Source organism: Calypte anna, chromosome 2, assembly GCF_003957555.1.
Source record: "Calypte anna isolate BGI_N300 chromosome 2, bCalAnn1_v1.p, whole genome shotgun sequence".
Lineage (NCBI taxonomy): Eukaryota > Metazoa > Chordata > Aves > Apodiformes > Trochilidae > Calypte > Calypte anna.
In genome coordinates this window covers 5,004,050-5,026,420 of record NC_044245.1, presented here as the reverse complement: position 1 = coordinate 5,026,420, position 22,371 = coordinate 5,004,050, and the positions used below count along the sequence as shown (strand labels likewise).

The 22,371-nt window shown below is 44.5% G+C and overlaps 1 protein-coding gene across 1 annotated transcript in view; it reads left to right on the top strand.

The window, feature by feature from the left end:
* GARS1 (glycyl-tRNA synthetase 1) overlaps window positions 1–19,614 on the top strand; it is a 28,113-nt gene extending 8,499 nt beyond the window's left edge. Inside the window, exons 5-17 of the mRNA XM_030445154.1 lie at window positions 280–368; window positions 1,910–1,986; window positions 3,648–3,793; window positions 4,482–4,631; window positions 6,220–6,382; window positions 7,291–7,455; window positions 10,007–10,114; window positions 10,598–10,743; window positions 12,693–12,778; window positions 14,988–15,097; window positions 16,406–16,499; window positions 17,789–17,979; window positions 19,271–19,614. Coding sequence (XP_030301014.1) covers window positions 280–368; window positions 1,910–1,986; window positions 3,648–3,793; window positions 4,482–4,631; window positions 6,220–6,382; window positions 7,291–7,455; window positions 10,007–10,114; window positions 10,598–10,743; window positions 12,693–12,778; window positions 14,988–15,097; window positions 16,406–16,499; window positions 17,789–17,979; window positions 19,271–19,396 — 1,651 coding nt within the window. The 3' untranslated portion in view covers window positions 19,397–19,614. The remainder of the gene's footprint in view (window positions 1–279; window positions 369–1,909; window positions 1,987–3,647; window positions 3,794–4,481; window positions 4,632–6,219; window positions 6,383–7,290; window positions 7,456–10,006; window positions 10,115–10,597; window positions 10,744–12,692; window positions 12,779–14,987; window positions 15,098–16,405; window positions 16,500–17,788; window positions 17,980–19,270) is intronic.
* Window positions 19,615–22,371: the final 2,757 nt, after the last annotated feature.

Sequence of the window (22,371 nt, the reverse complement as noted above, 5' to 3'; positions counted from 1 at the left end):
ACAGTTTGGTTCCTAAAGGCACAGAGTGTCATCTCAGTGACACGGTGACACATTTAAGATTTAGATGTATTGATACTTTCCCTGGTCAGGTTTTCTATAGGATGGTACTGCTGAATATAAGTCTAAATTTTAGATCTTTAGATTTTAGAGGGAGCCTGCAGTTTGGGTGCATAGTGTGAATGACTTTGCTCCAGTAATGGTCTGTCCACTGGGCTCAAACATTACCTGGGGCTTTCCAGGGGCAGCCTTCATGTTCTTTTTTCCTGTCATCTTTCCTAGGACTTCTGGCCATGTAGACAAGTTTGCTGACTTCATGGTGAAAGATGTGAAAAATGGGGAATGTTTTCGTGCTGATCATCTCTTAAAAGGTTTGGTTTTGTTCCAGGGCTTGGGGGTTTTTTGCAGAGTGTTTTTTTTTCAAGGAAGGCTGTTGGCATAGCCAGACTTTTACACTTAGGTCTGTAGGTCATTAGTCATACCAAGGGTCCCCCAAGTTCTGGGTTCTACCCAGATGTGTTGTTAGTGTCTCAAATGAAGTACAGGATCTCTAGTAAAAACAATTTGGTTCCTTTTAATGAAATACTGTGCCATCAGGTCACAAAAGATTACTGTGTTGTCTAAGTTGAGGACTCCCTGTGTAACAAGGTCCCTGTGTTCTGTCTCAGTTTTCTGGAGTCCCAGTTGCTTTTTATTCAGCACTAAGGATGTAATGACAAGCTTAAGGGGACAGAGGATGTTTTCTGTGTGCAAAGGTTAATTGCACAGCAGCTGCTGACTTTGGTGCACCTCAGAATTCAGCTGGCATTTGGGAATGCTAAATGGACTTAAGACATTTCTTAGGTTTGCAAAGTCCTCATGCTTTTTGCTGGTTTAATTGATTAAAACTCACTCAGAAAACACAACAAACAAAAAATCATGTAAAATTATCTGAGAAATAAGAATGCTATTTAAAACTTTCATGTATGGCTCCATTGTGAAAGCAAAACTTATTCTCCTCTTTATGTGGATTGTGCTCTTTATTTTTCTACCCTTCTCTTTGGATGTAGGTGGAACTATCTATATTGGTATTAAAGCTGTTTTCAGATGATTTAGTCAGAATTTTTTCATTGTCAAAATAGCCCAAAAGAAGCCCCTCTCACCTCAGCTCACTTTGCATGCTGGACAGCATCATAAACAAGTGTCCCTCTCTCTGTGTCTTCTTTAGACCATTGTTTGTGAGCAGCCTCCTGCTGTTCCTGCCACCAGAGAGTCAGATTGCTTCTTTCAGATGAGAGAGGGAAGCCTTGGTCTCCTTTTCTGTCTTTGTGTCATGGAGGGTGTTGTGAGGGAAATTCAGTCTCTGTAAAAAGGAAGAAGAAAGTGACTACAAAGCTATTGCTTGGGTTTAGGGGAATGGATGTTGGAAGGGAAGTGGATAAGGAGCTGGTGTTATCCCTGTGGCACTCCAATGCAGCTCTTTCAGCCTTGCCCTGGTGACATGGGTGGAATTACCCTTACAGACAGCTGGTGGACATACATTTACATTTATGTTGGAGAATCCTCCTGACTTCATTGAATCATTAGGTCTGGAAAAGACCTCTAAGATCATCAAGTCCAACCATCAGTCCAACACCACCACACCAACTGAACTATGTCATCCAGTGCTCCACATGTTTTTTGAGCACCTTCAGGGGTGGTGACTCCACCACCTCCCTGGGTAGCCTGTTCTAATGCGTGACAACTTTCAGTAAATAAATTTTTCCTTATATCCAATCTGAAACTCCCCTGGCAGAACTTGAGTCCATTTGCTCTTGTCCTGTCTCCAGTTACCTGGGAGTAGAGACCAACCCCATTTATCTAGCCTTAGGTTGGGCTCAGTGATGGGCTCACAATATAAACTCATTAAATACTTTTTTTTTTATGCTTACAGCTCATCTGCAGAAGCTTATGTCTGACAAGAAGTGCACAGCAGAAAAAAAGGCAGAAATGGAGAATGTTCTAACACAGGTAGGTGTCTGAACAGGGAGGTGAATGTTTCAGGGGGGTGTGTTTCAGGGGAAGTGTGATGGACTCAGTCCAGAGGCCATGTCCCTTCTGTGTCTCAGGATGCTGAGAAGTCTTTACCTCAGAGATACTTGTAGGCCATGCATGCTCCTAAAAACTTCCTGGTTAACAAATCTGGTAAACTTGCTGGTTATTCATATCTCCCTTCTGCTGTTTTTGAGAGTTATTGCTATTGCATTAGTCTCTTGAAGGTGGGATTGGTAGGGCTGTCCTTGGAGCTGGTCTGCTCTGTTCCATTTCACACCCTGGCAAAAGGCCTTATTTCTTCTGAATTCCCTTTACCTTTGACTGCAGGAATGTGATAAAAAGGGATGGAGATGGGCAAGAGGTTTTGTTAGGAGTTTTTCTGAATTAGCCCTGAATTATGTTTTAAAGCTGTCTCAGCTTTGAAGCCCTTGAGATTTCTTCCTCTGTCTCTAGTACCCTGCACAGATTTTTCCTGTGTTTACTGTGAGAATAGTTGAAGCTCCAAGCTGATATTCCAGAGCAGCTGTGCAGACATTTGCTTTTCTTATTTTGTTTTTAAAACTTTTGTTTCTCATGGCTAGGATAAATGCTTCCAGAGCATTTTCTTCCAGGAAGAGCAACTTTTTTTTTCCCAGTGCATGGCATCCCTGAGCTGTTGTCATTAGGTTTTCCATGCTTCAGCTTTGCATTTTGATTCCTTAGGGCCATTCCTTTATTAATAAACCTTTTTTTATCTCCTGTTTTGAATTTTCTTTGATATATGAGGGATCATGACAGTGTTGGAAGAAGCTAGATTGATTTTAAACACCAGTGTTAAGTCATTGCTGGACTGTTGGGTGTAGATCCTTTATGTGTTTATAGATCCTTTATAAAGTGTTTAAATGCAGCTGTACAGAAGGTTAATATATAAAGCAGAAAGCACTGACAGAAATCATGGCTGTTGTGCAGTTAGGTTGCAGCTAGATCTGTGGTTCTACTACTGTTTGATTCCCATCTTCAGGGCAAGGTAGGGTCCTGCAAGGGGCTGACAGAATCCCACCTGGGAAAATGTCCAGTTACCACTGAATTGTTTTCTGAACAAATGGAAAGCCTTTCACCAAGGAGCCCTCTGCTACAGATTTGCTTTATTTAATTAAAATGCCAAGCAGTTCTAAAAGAGAGCATTTAATGGACAGCTTGAATATTGTGTTTCATGCAGAAGAAGGAGACATGAATGCAGACAAAGCCCTGCAGAAATATTTTGCTTTCTTCTCTCTCATAGCTGTATTTTTTTCCCTTCCCAAAACACTGCTCCCTGTGTGTTAGCTGAAAATGTTAAGAAGATACTGGTGGGTGGTGATGCAGTCCCAGTGACTTTGCATCTGCTTTACACCCACTCTTGTGCTCAGTGCTTGGATTTCTCTCCAGCCTTCAGGCTTTTGGTGGTGTGACTGAGTTGTGGTCCTAAAATGGGTCTGCAGATGTGCAGTGGATTCTGTCATTGGGCTGAACTTTAGCTTGCATGAAAATTTAGATGTGAAGGGAGTATTTGGGCAGGTGATTCAGGGCTGTAGAGCTTATTTACTAAAAGATGAAGAGGATATAATGAATTTATCATGTCTGGTAATGAAAATAATTATCCTGTGTTTTACCAATAGTTGGACAACTATGGCCAGCAAGAACTTGCAGATCTCTTTGTCAATTACAACGTGAAATCACCCATCACTGGGAATGACCTCTCCCCTCCTGTTTCCTTCAATCTGATGTTCAAGACCTCCATTGGGCCTGGAGGAAACATGCCTGGGTAGGTACTAATCTTACCCTGCTCACACTGTTCCTTCTTCATGGAGTAAAAATGAAATCTCCACAGGATTGAAAGGTGCAATTTCTTCTTGAATTGAATTTCTTCTTCTCCTGCCTCTCAGTCCCAGTTTTCTCTGGCAGCTTAGTGTTCCTTATACTCTTATTGAAAGGTAATAAAAACAAGGAGCTGTTGCAGATTCACCAAAAAACTTGAGGCAGCCAGATCATGTGGATAACAGCAATGCCCTTACTGGTTGGAGTTGTTTCCCAGCCTAGCTAATACTGGATCCCCAGATGTGAGCAACTCCATGGTAGGGTGATCCAGTGGTATTTGCCTGCAAAATCTCAGTTGTAAGCAGTCTGGTAAAACTCAGGGTGCATTCCCTCTGCCTCTTTGGTGTCACTGACCAATATTTCATTCAAGCATCTTTTTCCATTCCATGTGTGCCTCAAAAGCTGCCAGGTCATCCAATTTACTTTTGGGAGTAACTCTGGCTTGGGCTGCAGCTGATATTTGTTTGTTTTTTTCCCCCTCAGCTTCCTTGTTTTGTATCTGGAGTTAAAAGACTCAAGGGAGCAAGTACCACCCTTACGTTTTGTAGTAATTCCATGTTCTGTGTGTTTATTTTCTCACTGCTTTCCCTACCCTTTTATTTTCCTGAATTTTTTTTTCCCCTATCTCCTTTCAGCTACCTGAGGCCAGAAACTGCCCAGGGAATATTCCTCAACTTCAAACGTCTTCTGGAATTTAACCAAGGCAAACTTCCTTTTGCTGCTGCCCAGATTGGGAATTCCTTCAGAAATGAAATCTCACCCCGCTCGGGCCTTATCAGAGTGAGGTACTGCATATTTCCTCTTTCAATACTGCATATTTCCTCTTTCTTTTTCAGCAGGTGGCACCTCCCTTTTGTGCCAGAACATGATTTATGATTACTTCACATTACTGCTTTCTTCTAGAGCACTCATAATGTGCCTCATGAGTCTTAAAGGTTCATGGCCAAGGAGCTCATTTAGTTGAGGTTTTAACTGCAGAATTCTATGGCCTGTGAGAAGTAATATCTCTGAAATAGCTGTTGTGTAAGAAACCTCTAGATTAAATTGTGTTACTAACAAGATTTGGCTTTCATCATAATCTAAGAGAATTACATTAAAAGTGGTTGTGTTCTCTACAGGACATGCAGCTTTGGTTGTTTAATTCTGTTCATGGGATTTACTTAAAAAACAAAATTTTGGAGTCAAAACATGATTGACCTTGCAGCAGTATTTCCTCATTCCTCAATTCTGCAGTTTACTACAGAGAGCAAATGTGGAGAGCCTGACTCAGGACATGTTTGTGTCCCAAGATCAGTTAAACAGGAAATCTTGGGGTTATTAAGAATTACTTACAAAGCCTTCTGTGTCAGGATAAAAGTAATTATTTCATTTCATTAAGGAGAATATCAGTGATGGGCTCACAATATAAACTCATTAAATACTTATTATTTATAATAATATTTCAACTGAACTATTATTTCAACTGAACTATTTTGAAGTCTCCTCCATCTAAGTGGGAACAAAAACTCCCATGCACAGTCAGTGTGGTTCCATAGTTCACAGGCAGTATGGGTTGTAAACTTGCTAATTAATAATATGGTGCCATAAATGTCTCCAAGAGGCAGTGGCATTGTTAGTGCTAAGGGAACTCCTAGGAATTTTCTCAGTCCTCCTGCTCTCTCTTGCACATCTGGAAATGAGAACTTTTCTCATTGAAATGCATTTTCAGTCAAATATAAATTACACACTTGTGGCACATTTATTGGAAACTGTGTTATTATGCTGTCATAGCAAATTACATCCTGATGCCTGTGATTTAAAGTTAATGATTATCTAGAGATTTTTTTTTAAAGGTTCTTGATAAGCTTATTCAATATAGAGCCATTTCAAGCAAGAGTAGAATTGATGTAAGAGTGGAGAGGTATTAAAGACAGGTTATCAAATCAGCCTGGATGGAGCAGCAGCAGCATCTTCAAGAATCTCTGGCTATTTTGGGAACCTCAAACCTGAATTAAAGCTACTGTGGATTAATCTGTGGACTGGTCTTCCCTGACACTCTAGGAAATGTATACTTCTACTATGAGTATCACTACTGTTTGGAAGAACTCCAAAAAAGAACTCCAAAGAACTTCTGGAAGTGTTTCCAAAGGTGGTGTTCTCTGCTCTGAATCATGGCAATCTCTAAATGGATTTTTTGAAAGATTTATTAGGAATCTGAAGATGAAACTGAGTCAAGTGTTGAGTTCCAGTCTGTACATTGTACTGGCTCTGGATTTGCACATGTTTGTGAACTGCTGACCTGCTTGTGAGAGGCTAAAGTACAATCATGTATTAGATGGGTTGTGGCAAATACTTAGGATATTTAATACACGTGGTTACTTGTGTTTCCACTAGGGAATTCACCATGGCAGAAATTGAGCACTTTGTGGATCCGAGTGAGAAAAATCACCCCAAGTTTCAGAATGTGGCAGATCTCAACGTCCTCCTGTACTCTTCCAAGGCCCAGGTCAGTGGGCAGTCTGCCCACATAATGAGGCTGGGAGATGCTGTCCAGCAGGTAAGTTCCTCTTGCCCCCACGTGGTGCTTCCTCTTTTGGATGCTGCTCTCAAGGCTAAATTACAAACTGCTGTGTTGGTGCCAGCTGGGGTTTGCTGCCAGATTTGAAGTGTAGGTTATCTCCAGTGAGTCAGGGTGACTGAGATCCAAGCCTGGCCCTCCTTTCATAGAATTGGCTGGGTTGGAAGGGACCTCAGAGATCATCGAGTCCAACCCTCATTTCCAGTAATGAAAGGCTGCAGGTGGTGCTGGGATGCTGGTTAGAGGTTAAACTTCAGGCTTAGCTCATGGGAGAGGAACAGTGAGGAGTGCTAATATCTTCTAAAACCTCAGCAGTGACTGGGAATGCAGTGCTCAGCTGCTGCTCTCCAGCAGTACATGTCTTGCACATGGTGGTGTCATGATACTATCAGCCCCCTACACCCCTCTCTTCAAAACCCCATTGGAAAAAAAAACCCACAACAACCCTACCAAAAAAACATAAAACAAAAACAATTTTTTAAAAAAAGACCATTCCCTTGTATTGCAACTGTGAGCTGTAGGGGAGTGCTGAGCCATGATGTAATTCTGCTGCACTGCTGGATACAGCAGGGTATTTTCAAGTAGGTGATCTTCAGTTAGTAATGAGTTCTAGAGGAATAATAATAACTGTTTTGTTCTGATGGAGATACTGCAAAAGGCCCTGGGTGAATTTGAAATGCTGCAATAGTTTCAAGGCAGACAGAGTGCTCCATTACAGACAGCTGCAAGAAGTTCTGCCTGCAATGTGTGAGGTTGCCTGCAGAAGTACAACAGCTCACGGGTTTGCTTCTTTAGGAATTAATGCCTGATTTTTTTGTTCTTTTTTTTTTTTTTTTTTTTTTTTTTTTTCTTCTTTCTTTCCTTTTTTCTACTTTTTGCCTTTCCAGGGTGTGATCAATAACTCCGTTCTCGGTTACTTCATTGGCAGAATCTACCTCTTCCTTACAAAGGTTGGAGTATCCCCGGAGAAGCTGCGCTTCCGACAGCACATGGAGAATGAGATGGCTCATTATGCCTGTGACTGCTGGGATGCAGAGTCCAAAACATCCTATGTAAGTGGCAAAGAACAAGCAGCATTCCCTGTCACCTCTGCAAGAAGGGGCTCTGCTTTGCTTCTTGGTTTTTAAAACCAAGGCTGTGAGTCTGTTGCTCTCCAGCCCTGTGTCTGTGTGAACACAGAGTAGAAATACTCTGAATCCACTACTAAAGGGACAGGGCAGCTCCCTGCTGTGGGCTTGCACAGAGTTCACAAACTGTTCTTGCTTATTTGTAGGTTCGTGCTTCACACTCTTTCTGTGGAGTTTGAAGTTGCCTGTGGACTGACTGTGCTGGTCAGATTTTATCTGGAATTAAAGGAAAGGTTCTGGTCATTTCCAGAGACCATAACCCCTCTAGCAGCAGTGGGGAAAGATTTGTTTTCCTGGAGACATTAATCCAGGGCAGATTCTTTCCTGCTAGAATACTTGCTCTTCCTTTTCCACTCCAAGCTATGAGAAAAGAGCTCACTCCTCCTGCTAGTTCAGATGAGCTGGGAGAAAAATTCCCAAAGATTTTTTTTTAAACTTCCTGCTGAGTCACTAAGCTGTTCAGCTCAGGCCTTATTGGGTGCCTTATTTTTCCCTTAAATTGTTGGATTGATTTTGAAAAAATGTCTCTTTTTTTCTTTCAGGTAAACCAGCAGTAGATAGTTAAAGTCAAGGCTCTTAGACTCATTTTAGATTCTCTTGGAGAGCTTTCAGCCTCTTCAGTAAGTCTCAGCCAGCTATATCAGTTGGAATGATAGTTTCAAAAGGAATGTATTAGAAGGCATAATAACCAGACTATTGAGTATAAAGTAATTTCCCTCTTTAAGGCTACAAAATCTACTTTTTAGGTTGAATCTGAGCTTAAAAAAAAAGTGAAAGCAATTTCTTTATTTTTTCCTCATGTGTAATGAAGCACATGATTTTCTGCCTGGCGAGCTTTTCCAAGGAGTCTGGGGTATGTGAAGATTCCTGAAAACATCTAGAGAACTCTTTGAGGTCTAGTTCAAAAAAAGGATTGAAAGATTGAAGGGATTTTGCTGAGATCTGTGGGGTTGGCCTGTGACATTGCAGTGACCCCATCCACAGTCATGACCAATTTGATAGCCACACTGGTGGCATGCTCAGCCCAGAGGGGTTCAGACAGGGAACAGATTAAGGTTTCAGATGGTTCTGCCTTATTTATGGGCAGGGAGAACCTCCTATAACCTGGGGATGAGAAGGTTGTGTGTGGTTGGGTTTTGTCCAGGTGATTTTTTAATTTATGTTTGTTCAGGGGTTTTAGTTTTGTTTTTTTCCTTTAAGGAGCTGAAACAGGCTCATCACTGCTGATCTTTCATTACAGCTTGCTAGAGCAATAGCAACCAGTCAAATTTCACTAAACTCAACATGAGAGAAAAATTAGAACTCTTGCTTGGCTGAGTGATTTGTCTTTGTATAGAAAGACTTGTAGAAATAATTGAAGGAATGGCTTCCTCTGAATGTAGATAGCTGAATTCCTTAAGTTCCCAGCCTCCCTTCCCCAGCCAGTCCAAAACAGGCTAGACAAATGGGGGTCACACCATATAAGTAAAGTTAATAAACTTTGCAAGCCTGATTTGGAGATGAGGAGAGCCCTCACAGCAGTCTGTGCAGCAGCCTGACCCAGAGGTGAAGACAGCAATCATAGGGACATGACAGAACCACCTTGTGAGCTGGGCTTATGCTTTGTTTCACTTAATTCTTGACCAAAAATGTTTGTGCCAGGTTGGGGCACTCGTCAGAAGTCAACTGCACTTAGTGGTTTAAAATCCATTCTAGAAGTTATTACATAAACCTTCTGAAAAGTGGCTGCAGTACCCTGATGGCTTAATTTGTGTGAAAGTTCTCCAAGGTGGTTTGGAACACCATGATTTTTCCAGCACAGAGATTTCTTCTCTTCACATCTCTCCTGACACCCTGCTGCTTGACTGCAGGCTGGAAAACCACACAGCTTCTGACTCCCTGTGTGTCCACAGTAATGTGACAGAAAGGAGCTGATTTGTCTTTTATGGGGTTCAGAAGATCCAGGGGGTGGCTGCATTTGCTGCCAGTGGAAGGTTTAATCAGTTCTCTGTGTGTGATGTTTTGAACCTCCCTGCCATACATGCTAAAAGAAGTGCTTCCCTTGCATATGATGTTTTCCTAGCTCGTAAACCAGGCTGTTGTCCATTGGGTGTTTTCCTGCTGCCTGTTTCATATTTGCAGGGTGGTAAAGCCCCAAAGGCATGAGATCTTCATGTGCCTATAGGATGTGAGTGACAGGGCTGTGTCACCAGCCTCAAGCTATTGGCACAGTGCTGTGTTCTGCCAAGCCATGTGGAAAACCTGGCCCTGAACCCAGGCACTGGTTAGATAACTGATCATTTCCTCTGGAAACAAATGGAATCATTCAAATGAAGGAGCAACTAGTGAGGGAGAGCTGCTTATTGTAACAGAGCTAATTACATAGGAAAAAAACAACCATGGGAGCAGGGAGGGCTTAAGAATGAATAAACATATTTGATGGTTAAGTGGACAAAAAAAGTGAGCTGGTGAAAGCTTCCACTTCTTGTTTTTTCAGGGCTGGATTGAGATTGTTGGCTGTGCTGATCGTTCCTGCTATGACCTCTCCTGCCATGCCCGTGCCACCAAAGTTCCTCTTATAGCTGAGAAGCTTCTCAAAGAACCTATATCCTTTCAGAATAAACCAAGTTCTCTTGAAATGACAAGTGATTTTGGCAGTCTTGGTGAGCTGTGCAGCTCAGTTACATCTGTAATTTAGCAGGGAAACCTAGAGGTACAGACCAGCATGAAATTTGGGGTGTAACCTTCAAAGAATTGAGCATGTGGGTGCCTTTAGGTGGGCAAAGGGGATTTACTGTTATGCTTGGGTTTTTGCCTGGCTTCATTGTAGTCTTTGTGTTGACTGTGGAGAGTTGCTTAAATGTGGGGTGACTAGCCCAGGTTAATCCATGTGCTTGTTAAAAATTTTGTATTGGTTTAAAGTTTGATTTTCTGCTCTTTGGTATTTTTATTGTTCCTTTCTTCTCCTGGAAGGAAGTTCCTTAGTCCATTGCTATCAGAGCTTTATGTTGTGTAGCAGTTGGCTTGGACATAGTAAAAGAACCAGGCTCTGCTTTCTGTCATCTCAAACTCCTTAACTGCTTTGTACAGAACAGTCAACATTGTTCAGTTTGAGGCAAATAAGGGAGCCATTGGCAAAGCTTATAAGAAGGATGCAAAGGTAGTGATGGAATACCTTACCTCCTGTGATGAGTGCTACGTCACTGAGATGGAGCAGCTGCTCAATGAGAAAGGGTGAGCTGGCTGTGTGTGTGTGCATGGTGCCTTTTTCTGACACTTCTTAGGAAGATTTCTGAGGTTCTGGCTTAATCTGAGCCACTTCAAAGCAAGATCCTTGGGAGAGCAGACTGAGCAAATCATCTGAAGTGATGTGCTGTCCCTTCTGCCAGGTCCTTGCTGGTCATCCATTAGTGTATCTCTTGATACATGCACATAAATGTGTAACCATGGTATTCAAATATTTATTTGTGTGGAAATGAGCTGCTGGCTTTAATAGAATCATTCTGTAGGAGAGAAACTTCAGTGAAATGAGAAGTATTTACCATCTTAAAACTCTGTTTTGAAGTTGACCAGGGCTGGCAGATGATTTTGAACTTCATTTTTCAAATTAATCAAATACTTCTGTGAGTGGTGGAACCAAGTAGTTAACTGAGAAACAGAACTTGTGTAGAGTCCTCCAATATTCAGGGATACACTTTAGGACCTGTTCAGCCCTTGACTCATTGGGGCAGCAGTTGGTATGGTTTTCCTTTACCTGTCTGCCTGTGTTCCTAACAACAGAAACTGAAAATGTAAGAGATGTCTGTAGGTGTCAGATTTGGCTGAATCAGGACAGCAGCTGTGTATGTTACCTGAAGGCTGTTGGGGAAATAATAAAAAGGAAACCATTTCTTGCTTGAAATGGTACAAGGCCAATGATTGCATTCCTGAACAGTAACATTTTCTTTTTTTTCCTCCTGATCTAAGATTTATTTCTTTTACATCTCTGTGCATGTGGAAGCGTAGAAAAAACAGCAGTCAAACTGAGGAGAAAAACTCACAGAATATGGTGATGTGTACATAGAATCATAGAATTGGCTGGGTTGGAAGGGACCTCAGAGATCATCAAGTCCAACCCTTGATCCACTACTGCTGCAGTTCCCAGCCCATGGCACTCAGTGCCACATCCAGGCTCTTTTGAAATATCTCCAGACACGGAGAATCCACTACTTCCCTGGGCAGCCCATTCCAATGTCTGATCACCCTCTCTGTAAAGAAATTCTTTCTAATATCCAACCTACACTTCCCTTGGCACAACTTGAGACCCTGCCCTCTTGTCTTGTTGAGAGTTGCTTGGGAAAACAGACCAACCCCCCCTCTGGCTCCAACCTCCTTTCAGGGAGTTGTAGAGAGTGATGAGGTCTCCCCTGAGCCTCCTCTTCTCCAGGCTGAATACCCCCAGCCCTTCCTCATAGGGTCTGTGCATACATACATCAAAAGAGTGAAATTACTTCTTCCAGAATTCCACTGAAGTGATTCAATAGATGAGTTATTAGCAGTATCCTGGGTTTGGATTGATAGTGAACTGCAAACCATGACTCTAACTCAGCATCCACTTTTAGCTGCATTCAGAGCAGACTTCAGACCATTTGGGATTGGGTCCAGATGTGGGTGATTAGCACACACTTCTCACCTTGCTAGTAGCAAGTTAGCAAGGAGCAAGTGAAAATAGAAGACAATGTCAGAAGCTTTAGAAATAAGCAATAGCTGTGCTGTATCTTCCTCTTTGGTGTCTGTGAAAATGCAGAGTGTATTTTCTGACAACTCAGTTTTCATCAGAAGCCCATGCACTCAAGATGCACAACCTACTGCAATTGCCTGGCTTGTGTGCCTCCCCTTTTCCTTTTTGTGTCCATGCTTCATCCTGAGGTTCATCCATTTCCTCACTGAGTCTACTTCAGGCTGTTAACCACAACCAAGTTCACTGTGTTTATGAAGGTAGTTGCTTTTAATGTAGATGTAGTAATTTTATTATTAATGTAAATGTCATTTAATAAGGATGCCAAATGTTTCTTTGATCTCTGGAATTTGCCCTGGCTTTTATCATCCTGCACTTAATGTCAACCAATTGATGCATTTAAGGAAATAGAGTTTATTTATTGCTGTAGCTTTTAAGTTATTTCTTTTTTTTTTTTCCTTTGCAGGGAATTCACTGTTGAAACTGAAGGGAAAACTTTTAAATTAACAAAGGACATGGTTACTGTGAAGAGATTTCAGAAAACATTACATGGTAAATTTAAATCTTTGCTTGATCATCAAAAATAAGTATCAGATCAGGAAGCACTCTGAATGGGAGCTTTATTAATTGCATTGTGCTGTTAATATTCTATAGTGGCATGGGAAAAAAGCCAAGTGTTATTTCCTTGAAATCTGACAGCTTAAGAGCTGAAACACCTTCCCCTAGCAGAGAGATTTGTGGCCATTGATGCAGGGCTGCCTGCCTGCCTCTCACCTGGTCTGTTCACCCTTTAATAGACTTTGGGTGGTGCATTATATTTGTGCTGCTTCAGTTGCATTCTTTGGGATTTGTGAGGTCCCACGTGGTGCTAGGAGTCAGGTGCTGTAGTGATGGAGGAGCTGGGGAAGGCTCCCCAGCTTTCAGAGCTTTCATCTTTGAGTCCATTGCAGTGCAGCAGATGGTTTGTGGCATTTTGGTGGTAGGGCTTTGGGCAGATCTCTGTGCTCAGAGCTTCTCTTGTCACTGCACTGCCTGGAGTCAACCTTCCAGCTTCTGCCAGCTCACTAGGGTGCTGTGCTGACCAGACTTTAAAGCTGACAAATCCAGTCAGCTCCTCTGGTAGTCAGTAATTGCATCAGCTTTAGTCAGCAACTGCATCTCCACAGAGCTTTTGTCCTCATGTGAGAAATAGAGCTAGAAGGTAACTTTCCAAAATCCACAGATTTAATTCCTCAAGGAAGTCCTTTGTCTTTCCAGTCAGCTCTGTAAGCACCTCACCCAAGGTCTTTTATGAAGGTTTTGTGACAAAGCTTAGGTACTGAGGTTGACTTTTTATTCATCTATTTTTTTTCCTTTCCCCAGTTCATCCTGTAGCTAGTGATTCATCCTGCCATAGGTTGGGAAAGTGATAAATGCTCCAAGGAAGAAGCAGAGTAACTTGTAGTGTGCTCGAAATGCACTTGTTCTTGCAGCTGCTGAGCCTTTGAGCTGTCCAGGTGTCTTTCAGTCAGCACATCCTGCTGCTGTGCCAGGCTTGGCTTTGTCACCACTTCAAAGAAAGAATCAGAGTTCTAATTGTTTGTGATTGTAATATTGCTGGAGGCCAGCAAGTAGAGCCCCAGTTGCTGGTTTTGCTTTAAATTAGTACATTTGAGTTTGGCAAGCAAGGAGGCAAAAGTTAGGATTTCCCTGTCTTATCATGATTTCTGTTGGTCAAAATAAAAAAAGAAGATTCTCTTGGGAGCTACAGTCTCACCCCAGGTTAGGTGTTTAATTGAGGAGGGTTTGCTCTCTAGGCACACAGAGTGGGAGGCAAGCCTGGGTGCAGTGCTGGAGAGCTGGATTCTGCCCTTGCTTTTCAAAAGCAGCTGCTGGTTATAATGGTTGGTTGTTCTCCAGTAAACTATCTGGGATTTTTCTAAAAAGCTGCAGTGTCTGAGCAGGGCAGCTGTCTGCTGAGCTCCTTCCACACACAGAGGGGAGGAGGAGGGAGAAGCATCTCTGACAGACTTGTGTCAAGGGCTGGAGGCAATGAGGGGTGTATAACCACGTAGCACATCACATCTGAGAAGTTTCGTGGACAGAAAGTGGTTGATCCTCCTTTCCCACTCTTGTGATACATTGCAGGAGGGTGGAAAATAGGGAGGGGAGCAGTGTTGGAATAGCCAGCTGAAAAACTCAAAGGAGGGAATGCCTGCTGGAATTTGAGATGGATCTGAAGTTCCCTGCTGCTCTGCTCAGACTGCTGGATACTGAAGCTGTGTCTGTACATTCAGCCAAAGTGGGTCAGGGACTGAGTGTTACCCTGCCATCATCCAGGCTGTTTATTTGTTAGCATGTTCCCTGGTGCAGTTTTGGTCTATAGCAAATAACACCCTCCCAGACAATGCTTGGACAGAGTTTGTGGCTTGGTGTGAGGAGCAGAGTGTTCCCAGTGACAGTGACTCCTTCCAGCAAACAGCTTGGATGAGGCTTTGCTGTTGTGAACTGGAGAAGTGTTTATCTGTGTGGATGTAAGCTGTGCTGTGCTTTTTGCTCTCAGAGCCAGAGAAGGTCCCTTGAGTTGTTATTTACAGCCTAAACACTGTGCATGGAATAATTCCAAATCTCTGCTTCAGGTATTTGTATTTAGAGCAGGAAGGTCTCTGTGCTAGATACATGTAGTTAGAACTTACAAGCAGAAAGGCAGCTTATGTAAACACAGCTTTTTTTTTTTGTGTGTGTATAAATTCTTTTTAGTGATGAATTCTTTGTGTTCCAGTGGAAGAAATCATCCCAAATGTAATTGAGCCCTCGTTTGGTATTGGGAGGATCATGTACACAGTGTTTGAACACACATTCCACATCCGGGAAGGAGACGAGCAGAGAACGGTGAGCTTTCCCCTGGCCAGCCACAGCTTCAAAGCAGCTGCAATAATTTGCCTTTCCCTACAGTCCAGGGGAAGGACTGAAATAAGAGTACACAATGCACAGAAGAGATGGGAAAAGCCCAGGTGGGCTGTTGTCCTGCTGGTTTTGCCAGCATGCGTGTCATTTATACATGTGCACTGAGAGCATTCTGGGGCTGTGTGTGCATGAGGCTCTCACTGTGCTGCTGGCAGGGGGGTGAGAAATTCTTCCTTCTGAATTCACACTTGGCAGTGACCCATTACTCAGAGAAAGGCATCTCTTCAGTATTTTATTTCCTCTCCCTTTGTTGCTTTTCCTGGAGTCATAGTAGTGTGCAGCAAGATGGACAATAGACTGATTGTTTCCTCAGTCCCCCACAAAATTCAGCCTTCTCTGATTCCAGGCATCCCTAAAGTCTTGACTTGAAACTTTGCTGTAGCAGGGGCCAAAGGGGAGTGTGTCTTACATACAGACTGCCAGCCTGTTCCAGCTGGTGCCTAAACTGTGAATCTCTGCACTGCTGCTGGTGGCCCATATGAGCCTGTCTATAAATGTGATCTTGAGCCTTGTTTGTTGTTTCTGCCTGCTAGAGTTCATCTATAGAAAAGAAAAATAAGAGAGCTCCTTGGTGTCTCTGCTTGCCACAGGATGTGATAGAGTAGGGGGAACAGGATTCAGGAGCCCAGAATTAGGGCACAGTTTACTTTCAATCTCAAACTGCTCACAAAGTCTAAAATTTTGGACTTACCCTCCTTCTTGTACCCATTTACTTTGTGTATCCTGGGCTGCCTGGATGGTGGTATGTCTCAGTTACATTACTTCTGAACCATTATGATATTTTCCCCTTTTTCTTCATTTTTTCTCTGAGGGTATCTCTGAGTTTTGAAAACCCTGAAACTGCATATACTCCTTGTGTATGGGGAGTCTCTGTGGGAATCAAACAGTGAAATGATTGTGAGAGCTCTTCCCTTTAGAATAAGACTAAATCTGGAAAGAACCTTTTCTGCCCTTCTTTTTTTCTGTAATTCAGACAAGGTTTACTTTCTTCAGGGAAAAGCTCTGGGAGACCTCTTTTGGTGATGTTTGGCTGTCAGGAGGGAAAGGGGAATGGAGGACATGTGGAGAAAATCAATCTTGCTTCAGCAGTGTGAGGTCTTTTTCCTGGAGCCCTGAATAGTCATGTCTTAGGGCCAGCTACTCCCCTTGAACAGTCACCTCAGATCTTATTCTCACCTCCAGAGAATCTGGCCTAACCTTAAAACATTTCTTTGTGCTCTTTTTTTTCCTTAGTTCTTCAGTTTCCCAGCTATTGTAGCACCATTCAAGTGTTCTGTTCTTCCCCTAAGCCAGAATCAGGAATTCATGCCTTTTGTCAAGGAATTGTGTAAGTATATTAAGCCCTATGGGTCCAGTTGGGGGGATGTCCACTGGGAAGAGCAATTTTCTTCTTCTCTGTTCTAGGGAGAAAATAGCACTGGGATTATGGGGCTCTTGTATGAAGAGTGAGACATTGAACTAGAACAGCTGAGTTGGTTGGATCAGCCAGCTTTGGGTATCTACCAAACTCTTCAGTCAAACCTCAAAAAACCCAGCTCCCTGCCATTCCCTGTGTTGGTTTGCAGTGTAAAAGATATTTCTTTTTTTCCTTGTGTCAAAAAGAAGTCTTTCCCACTGCTTGGGAGAAGCTGACAGAAGTAACTTAGTCCCAGAGCTGCTGAGCTACCAAGCATTCTGTCAGAATGCCCAATGGTATCACCTGGGAGTGACTACTTAAAGGATATGTGAGAACATGGACTGTGTGTCAGACAGTGTCTGTTGCTGTGGGCTGTAGCTCTGCTCAGGACCTTGCCTCCTCATGCTGGATGTGTCCAGACACAGGTCAGGCTGTGTGGGTTTGAGTTAAAGCAGAGTTGTGGGACTGTCATTGAGTAAGTTGGTGACTTTGCTCTTGGGGTGAGGGTCGAGTAATGCAACATGGTGAGCTGTGAGTGTAGCTGTGGGGTTGGTTTGGACTTGCAGGCTTGGTAGGGAGCCTTACATCTGTCAAAATCCCAGCATAAGAAGGACATAAAGCTCCTTCAGGGTGTCCAGGGGAGAGACACAAAAGTTACCAGAGCGTGGGAGCACCCTCCCCTATGAAGCCAGGCTGAGAAATTTGGGGTTGTTCAGCGTGGAGAAGAGGAGGCTCCCAGGTGACTTTAGAGCAGCTTTCCAATATCTGAAGGGGACCTACAAGAAAGCTGGGGGAAGGCTTTTGACATGGGGGGTGGGTAATGAGAGGACAAGGGGCAACAGGATTAATCTGGAAGAGGTGAGATATCGGGAAAAAATTCTTTCCTGTGGGGGATGAGCTGCTGGAACAGTTTGCTCAAGGGAGCTGTGGCTGCCCCATCCCTGGAAGTGTTCAAGGCCAGGTTGAGTGGTGCTTTGAGCAGCCTGGTCTAATGAGAGGTATCCCTGCCCAGGCAGGGGGGATGGAACTCGATGATCAATGTCTTTTCCAACCCAAACCATTCCATGATTCTGTGGAACAGAGTCTGTGATGCTTCCGGAATCCGGGATGCACGGTGCTGCCTTTCAGGCAGGGGTGCTGGAGAGCACCGTCAGGACCCTGTTTCCTCCTGGGGAGATAACGAGTCCTGCTGAGCTCCTCCTCTTCTCTCCTCCTTGCAGCTGAAGCACTCACCAGGAATGGGATCTCTCACAAGGTGGATGATTCCTCTGGATCCATCGGCCGGCGCTACGCCAGGACTGACGAGATCGGGATTGCCTTCGGGATCACCATCGACTTTGACACAGTCAACCGGAGCCCTCACACGGCCACCCTGAGGGACCGCGACTCCATGCGCCAGATCCGAGCTGAGGTAAGGGGCAGGCAGAGGGGGTTTGGCTTCCTGAGGGAGCTGAGTGTTTTCTCAGGGGTTTGGGAAGGCCAATTAGCTGCTGTTTGTGATCCAGCAGTCTGTGGGGGAGATGCCTCTGGCTCTGGTAGACAACTTGAACCATTCCGAGAAATCCCCAGGGAAGCGATGCTGGGATACTGGTCAGACAGGAGATGACAACCCTGCTGCTAAAGCAATCAGAAGCTTTTGTTTGTCTGGAATGCAGAAGTGTTGATCTTACTTGAAAGCCATGCTTAGTGCTTATGGCACTGCTCTTCTCAGTGCCTCCTCCTGAGTGAAGGCTGCTGAGTAAATGGGCTTGCTGGTTTGTGTCTGCCTTGTTAGAGGCAGAGCTCCTCTGAATCCACAGGCACCAAAGGTCAGAAGATTTTGGGTTGCCTCAGGCTGGCTGGCAGAGCACAACCTTTAAAGGTTGCTCCTTCCTGCCTCTGCAGCACCAGGGAAGTGTGAACCATTGCCTAGAAGCCCTCTGCTAGTACAGCCATAATAGACAGACTAGAAAAACAGTTCTCCCCATGGTGGTCTCACTGTCTGTGAGCAAAACCTGCTCAGAGCTGTGAACATGCAACCTTGGCACCTTCTCTCCCCTGGCTCTCCTGGGGAATGCAGTTTGGATGGAGGAGGAGTTAGTGCTGATCTGTGAGGCCGAGTTGTTCTCCTCTCTGTCCAAAAGCACCTGTACTGCTCGGGGCTACTTGGCTGTGGGTTTGGAGCAGGGTAGCAGCCAGCTCCTCAGGGCACCCATCTGTCCCTGTCACCTGGATGACCTCTCACTGCCAAGCAGCAGAGCTGAGACTTTGTTACCCTTTAATTTCTAAAAATTTTCTAGTTTCTTTAGCAGATCCTTCCCACCATGCCAGTGTGCTGTGAGAAGCAAAGAAAAGGAATGGGCAGCTTCTTTTGTGCTGATCCTGCAGCAAGCAGGGCCTGACAAATCCTGGTTTACAGCATCTTTGGATGCTTGTATTGTTTGCTTTTCCTTCCAGATCTGTAACATAACACTACATGCTGTGACAGTTGCACTTCCCTCATGGGTCACTCTGAATAACTGAGCAGTCTTTGAGATGACACAGACTGGGCTTTAAGATAATCTAATTAATTATTTTTTCTTCTCAGAAATGATCTGTCAGGAGGATAGCTTGCACCTGGTCTGTTGTTGATGTAAAAATTCCCCATGTTCCCCAAGTACCCAACAGAGCAATTTGATTCTGATGCCTTTGTTTCATGTGTCTTTGTGACCTTTTTCCTGCAGATCTCTGAACTTCCTGCCATCATTCGTGACCTGGCCAATGGTTATCTAACTTGGGCTGATGTTGAGGCAAAGTATCCACAGTTTGAGGGACAAGAGACTGGCAAAAAGGACACAATAGAGGAATAAAGGAAAGGACCTGAAGTAAAATGTCAACTTTTTACTGTTCATGTTAATATGAAATAAACTTATCGTGTATTATTCAAAGCTGCATTGTTTGTGTACACAGACTATTTGGGTTTTTTTCCTCAATTGCTGCCCGAATTCAACCTTAAAAACTGAAAGAATTGCAGTCCAAGTTAAAGGTGTTATGAATAAAAACGCCATTATATATGCCTGCTTCTCTGTGTTCATGCAGACTTCTGCTTTCTTCAGAAATGTCTTTTTTTTTTCCTCCTCTTGCTTTTGTCTGAGTGTTACAGGTCTATTTCAGCCCCTCAAGAGGACAGGAAGCATCCACCCTTTCATCTGGATTCAAGTCCCCTTGGACTCTTGTGCAGGACTGTACAAGTTGCTCAGCCTTGTGCTGAGGTCTCAGTCCTCCTTTCACCTTTGTGCAGTGCTTCAAGCTGCTACCTTAAGAGCTGGTTTTGTGCTTCTGGCTGCAGGTATTTAGCTCCTCTTTCTGCAGAACTGGGGGCATTTGCATGCAGAAGAGTGGAGAGGGGGTGGAAAATCCTGCTGCAGTTGTTGCTCTTGCTTGGCTAAGGGAGCGAGCAGCTCAGAGCATGGAGTGTCAGAGCACCAGCAGGGACTTGCTTTTTCATTAAATGTCTTCTGGCAGCAGGCACTGAAGCCAGAGACTTGTCCCAGAGGTGGGACAAGAGCCAGGTTCCCCAGGCACTGGAGAAATTCAAACCCCTGTGCTGTCAGCAGGCCTTGGTGTAGCTGGGAATGGCACCTTGGTGGGTGAAGAGTTCTAAACCCTGCCCTAACCAGGCCAGTTAGGAGGGGCCTCACAGTTACTTGTGTTTCAGGCTCTCAGCCCACTAGAAAGCAGAGAGGCAAGGTCTTCTGGAAGACAGGAAGCTGAACATGAGATAAAAGTGTGCCCAGGTAGCCAAGAGGGCCAATGGCATCCTGGCCTGTGTCAGGAACAGTGTGGCCAGCAGGTCCAGGGAAGGGATTCTGCCCCTGTACTCAGCTCTGGTGAGGCCACAGCTTGAGTCCTGTGTCCAGTTCTGGGCCCCCAGTTCAGGAAGGAGATTGAGGTGCTGGAGCAGGTCCAAAGGAGGGCATCCAGGCTGGTGAAGGGACTCGAGCACAGACCCTATGAGGAGAGGCTGAGGGAGCTGGGGGTGTTCAGGCTGGAGAAGAGGCGGCTCAGGGGAGACCTCATCACTCTCTACAACTCCCTGAAAGGAGGTTGGAGCCAGGGGGGGGTTGGTCTCTTTTCCCAGGCAACTCTCAGCAAGACAAGAGGGCAGGGTCTCAAGTTGTGCCAGGGGAGGTTTAGGTTGGAGATCAGAAAGAATTTCTTTCTGGAGAGGGTGATCAGCCATTGGAATGGGCTGCCCAGGGAAGTAGTGGATTCTCCGTGTCTGGAGATATTTCAAAAGAGACTGGATGTGGCACTCAGTGCCATGGGCTGGGAACTGCAGCAGTAGTGGATCAAGGGTTGGACTTGATGATCTCTGAGGTCCCTTCCAACCCAGCCAATTCTATGATTCTATGATTCTCTCCTATAAAATTTCATCCTAGCCTGCTCAGATGCCCTCTAGGCCTTTGAGAACACTCTGGTACTTCCATCACAGAGATTTCCATCCCTGGGCTAGAAACTCCTGCTTCAGAGAATAGAGAACCATCCTCCTCTGTGCTTTTACTTGGGTTTAAAACATCTAAAGACAGGTTAGAAAACATGAACAACTGCACTGTGCTGGATGTGACAGGAGGTTTGCAACCCTTGCTGTTATCCTGGGCTGGCACCATGAAGCTCCCAGGAGCCTGGGCAGCAGGCAGGGCTTTGGCCAAGTCCTTTCCCTGCTGTGTGCCTGCAGCTGGTTCACAGGAGTGATTTGTCTCAGTTTCTGTTTCTCCCATCACCACCCCATGACCTGCAGGGGAAGCTGAGGTGAAATGGTCTCATGGACTGAGTCTTGATCAACATTGACTTGAGAGAGTTACCCAAAATAATAATAAAGTCCTCAGAGCTTTAGATATGAAATAAAGTGGCAGATCAGAGGCTCTGATCTGAAGCCCTTAAAAATACCCACTGAGGAGAAGCAAAGTTGGTGTTTGAATGGGAAGAGTCTGGGCTGTGTAGCTGCATCTTGCATTTTGCCTGCATCTTGCATTTTACCTGCCTGCCCTTTCCTACCTGTCCCTGACACCACCATCTCAGGGTTGTTCCCCAGCCCAGGTGTCAATCAGCCACCTGCCACTTCTGGCCCTGTCAGCTGCAGGTCCATGAATGTCTGAAAAGCTTCAGCTGTGTCTGGTGCTCAGCAAAGAAAGGGCTTTAAAAAGGAATGCAGAAAAGGATGCTTGAAAAACATTCCTTGATTCCTGGGAGTGGAAGCTGTGCTCGTGGATGGTACCTTCTGAGCACTGGCAGCCAACAGTAATGAGGGAACAGTTCTGAGCAGTTTTCTTCAGTTTTAGGTAAACTTGTGCAGAACCAGATTGACCTGGGGCACTGGAGGGGGAGGGCAAGTGCAGGTGGAGAGGGTGGGGGGGTTCATCATACCCATAAATCATTGCTACCTATTTAATTTTGTTTTGCTGGGTTTGGTTGCATGGATTCATCCTGGTGGTGACAGCAGGTGTCAGTCACTGCTTTCAGTTGTCCCTTTCCTCCTCAGACTGTTTGATTGAGTAAAACTGGCGTTTTGTGGGTCTGTCCTGTGCTTGGAAGGAGTTCCTGACCTGGAGCAAGGTAAACACACTGGGGTCTTCTCCCTTCCCTCCTGGGAAGCTTTCTTAGTCTCATTTTCCCCTATTCTGGGGCAAACAAGGGGCATCACCTTTGGCTAATGCTTCAAGATGCACAGAGCTGATGTAAAAAATCAAGCCTGGTTATTAATGTGAGTGACTTGTAATCCTATGACACAGAACCTAGACAAGCCAAGGTGCCTGTGTGCCAGGCACCATGCAAACCCAGCCTG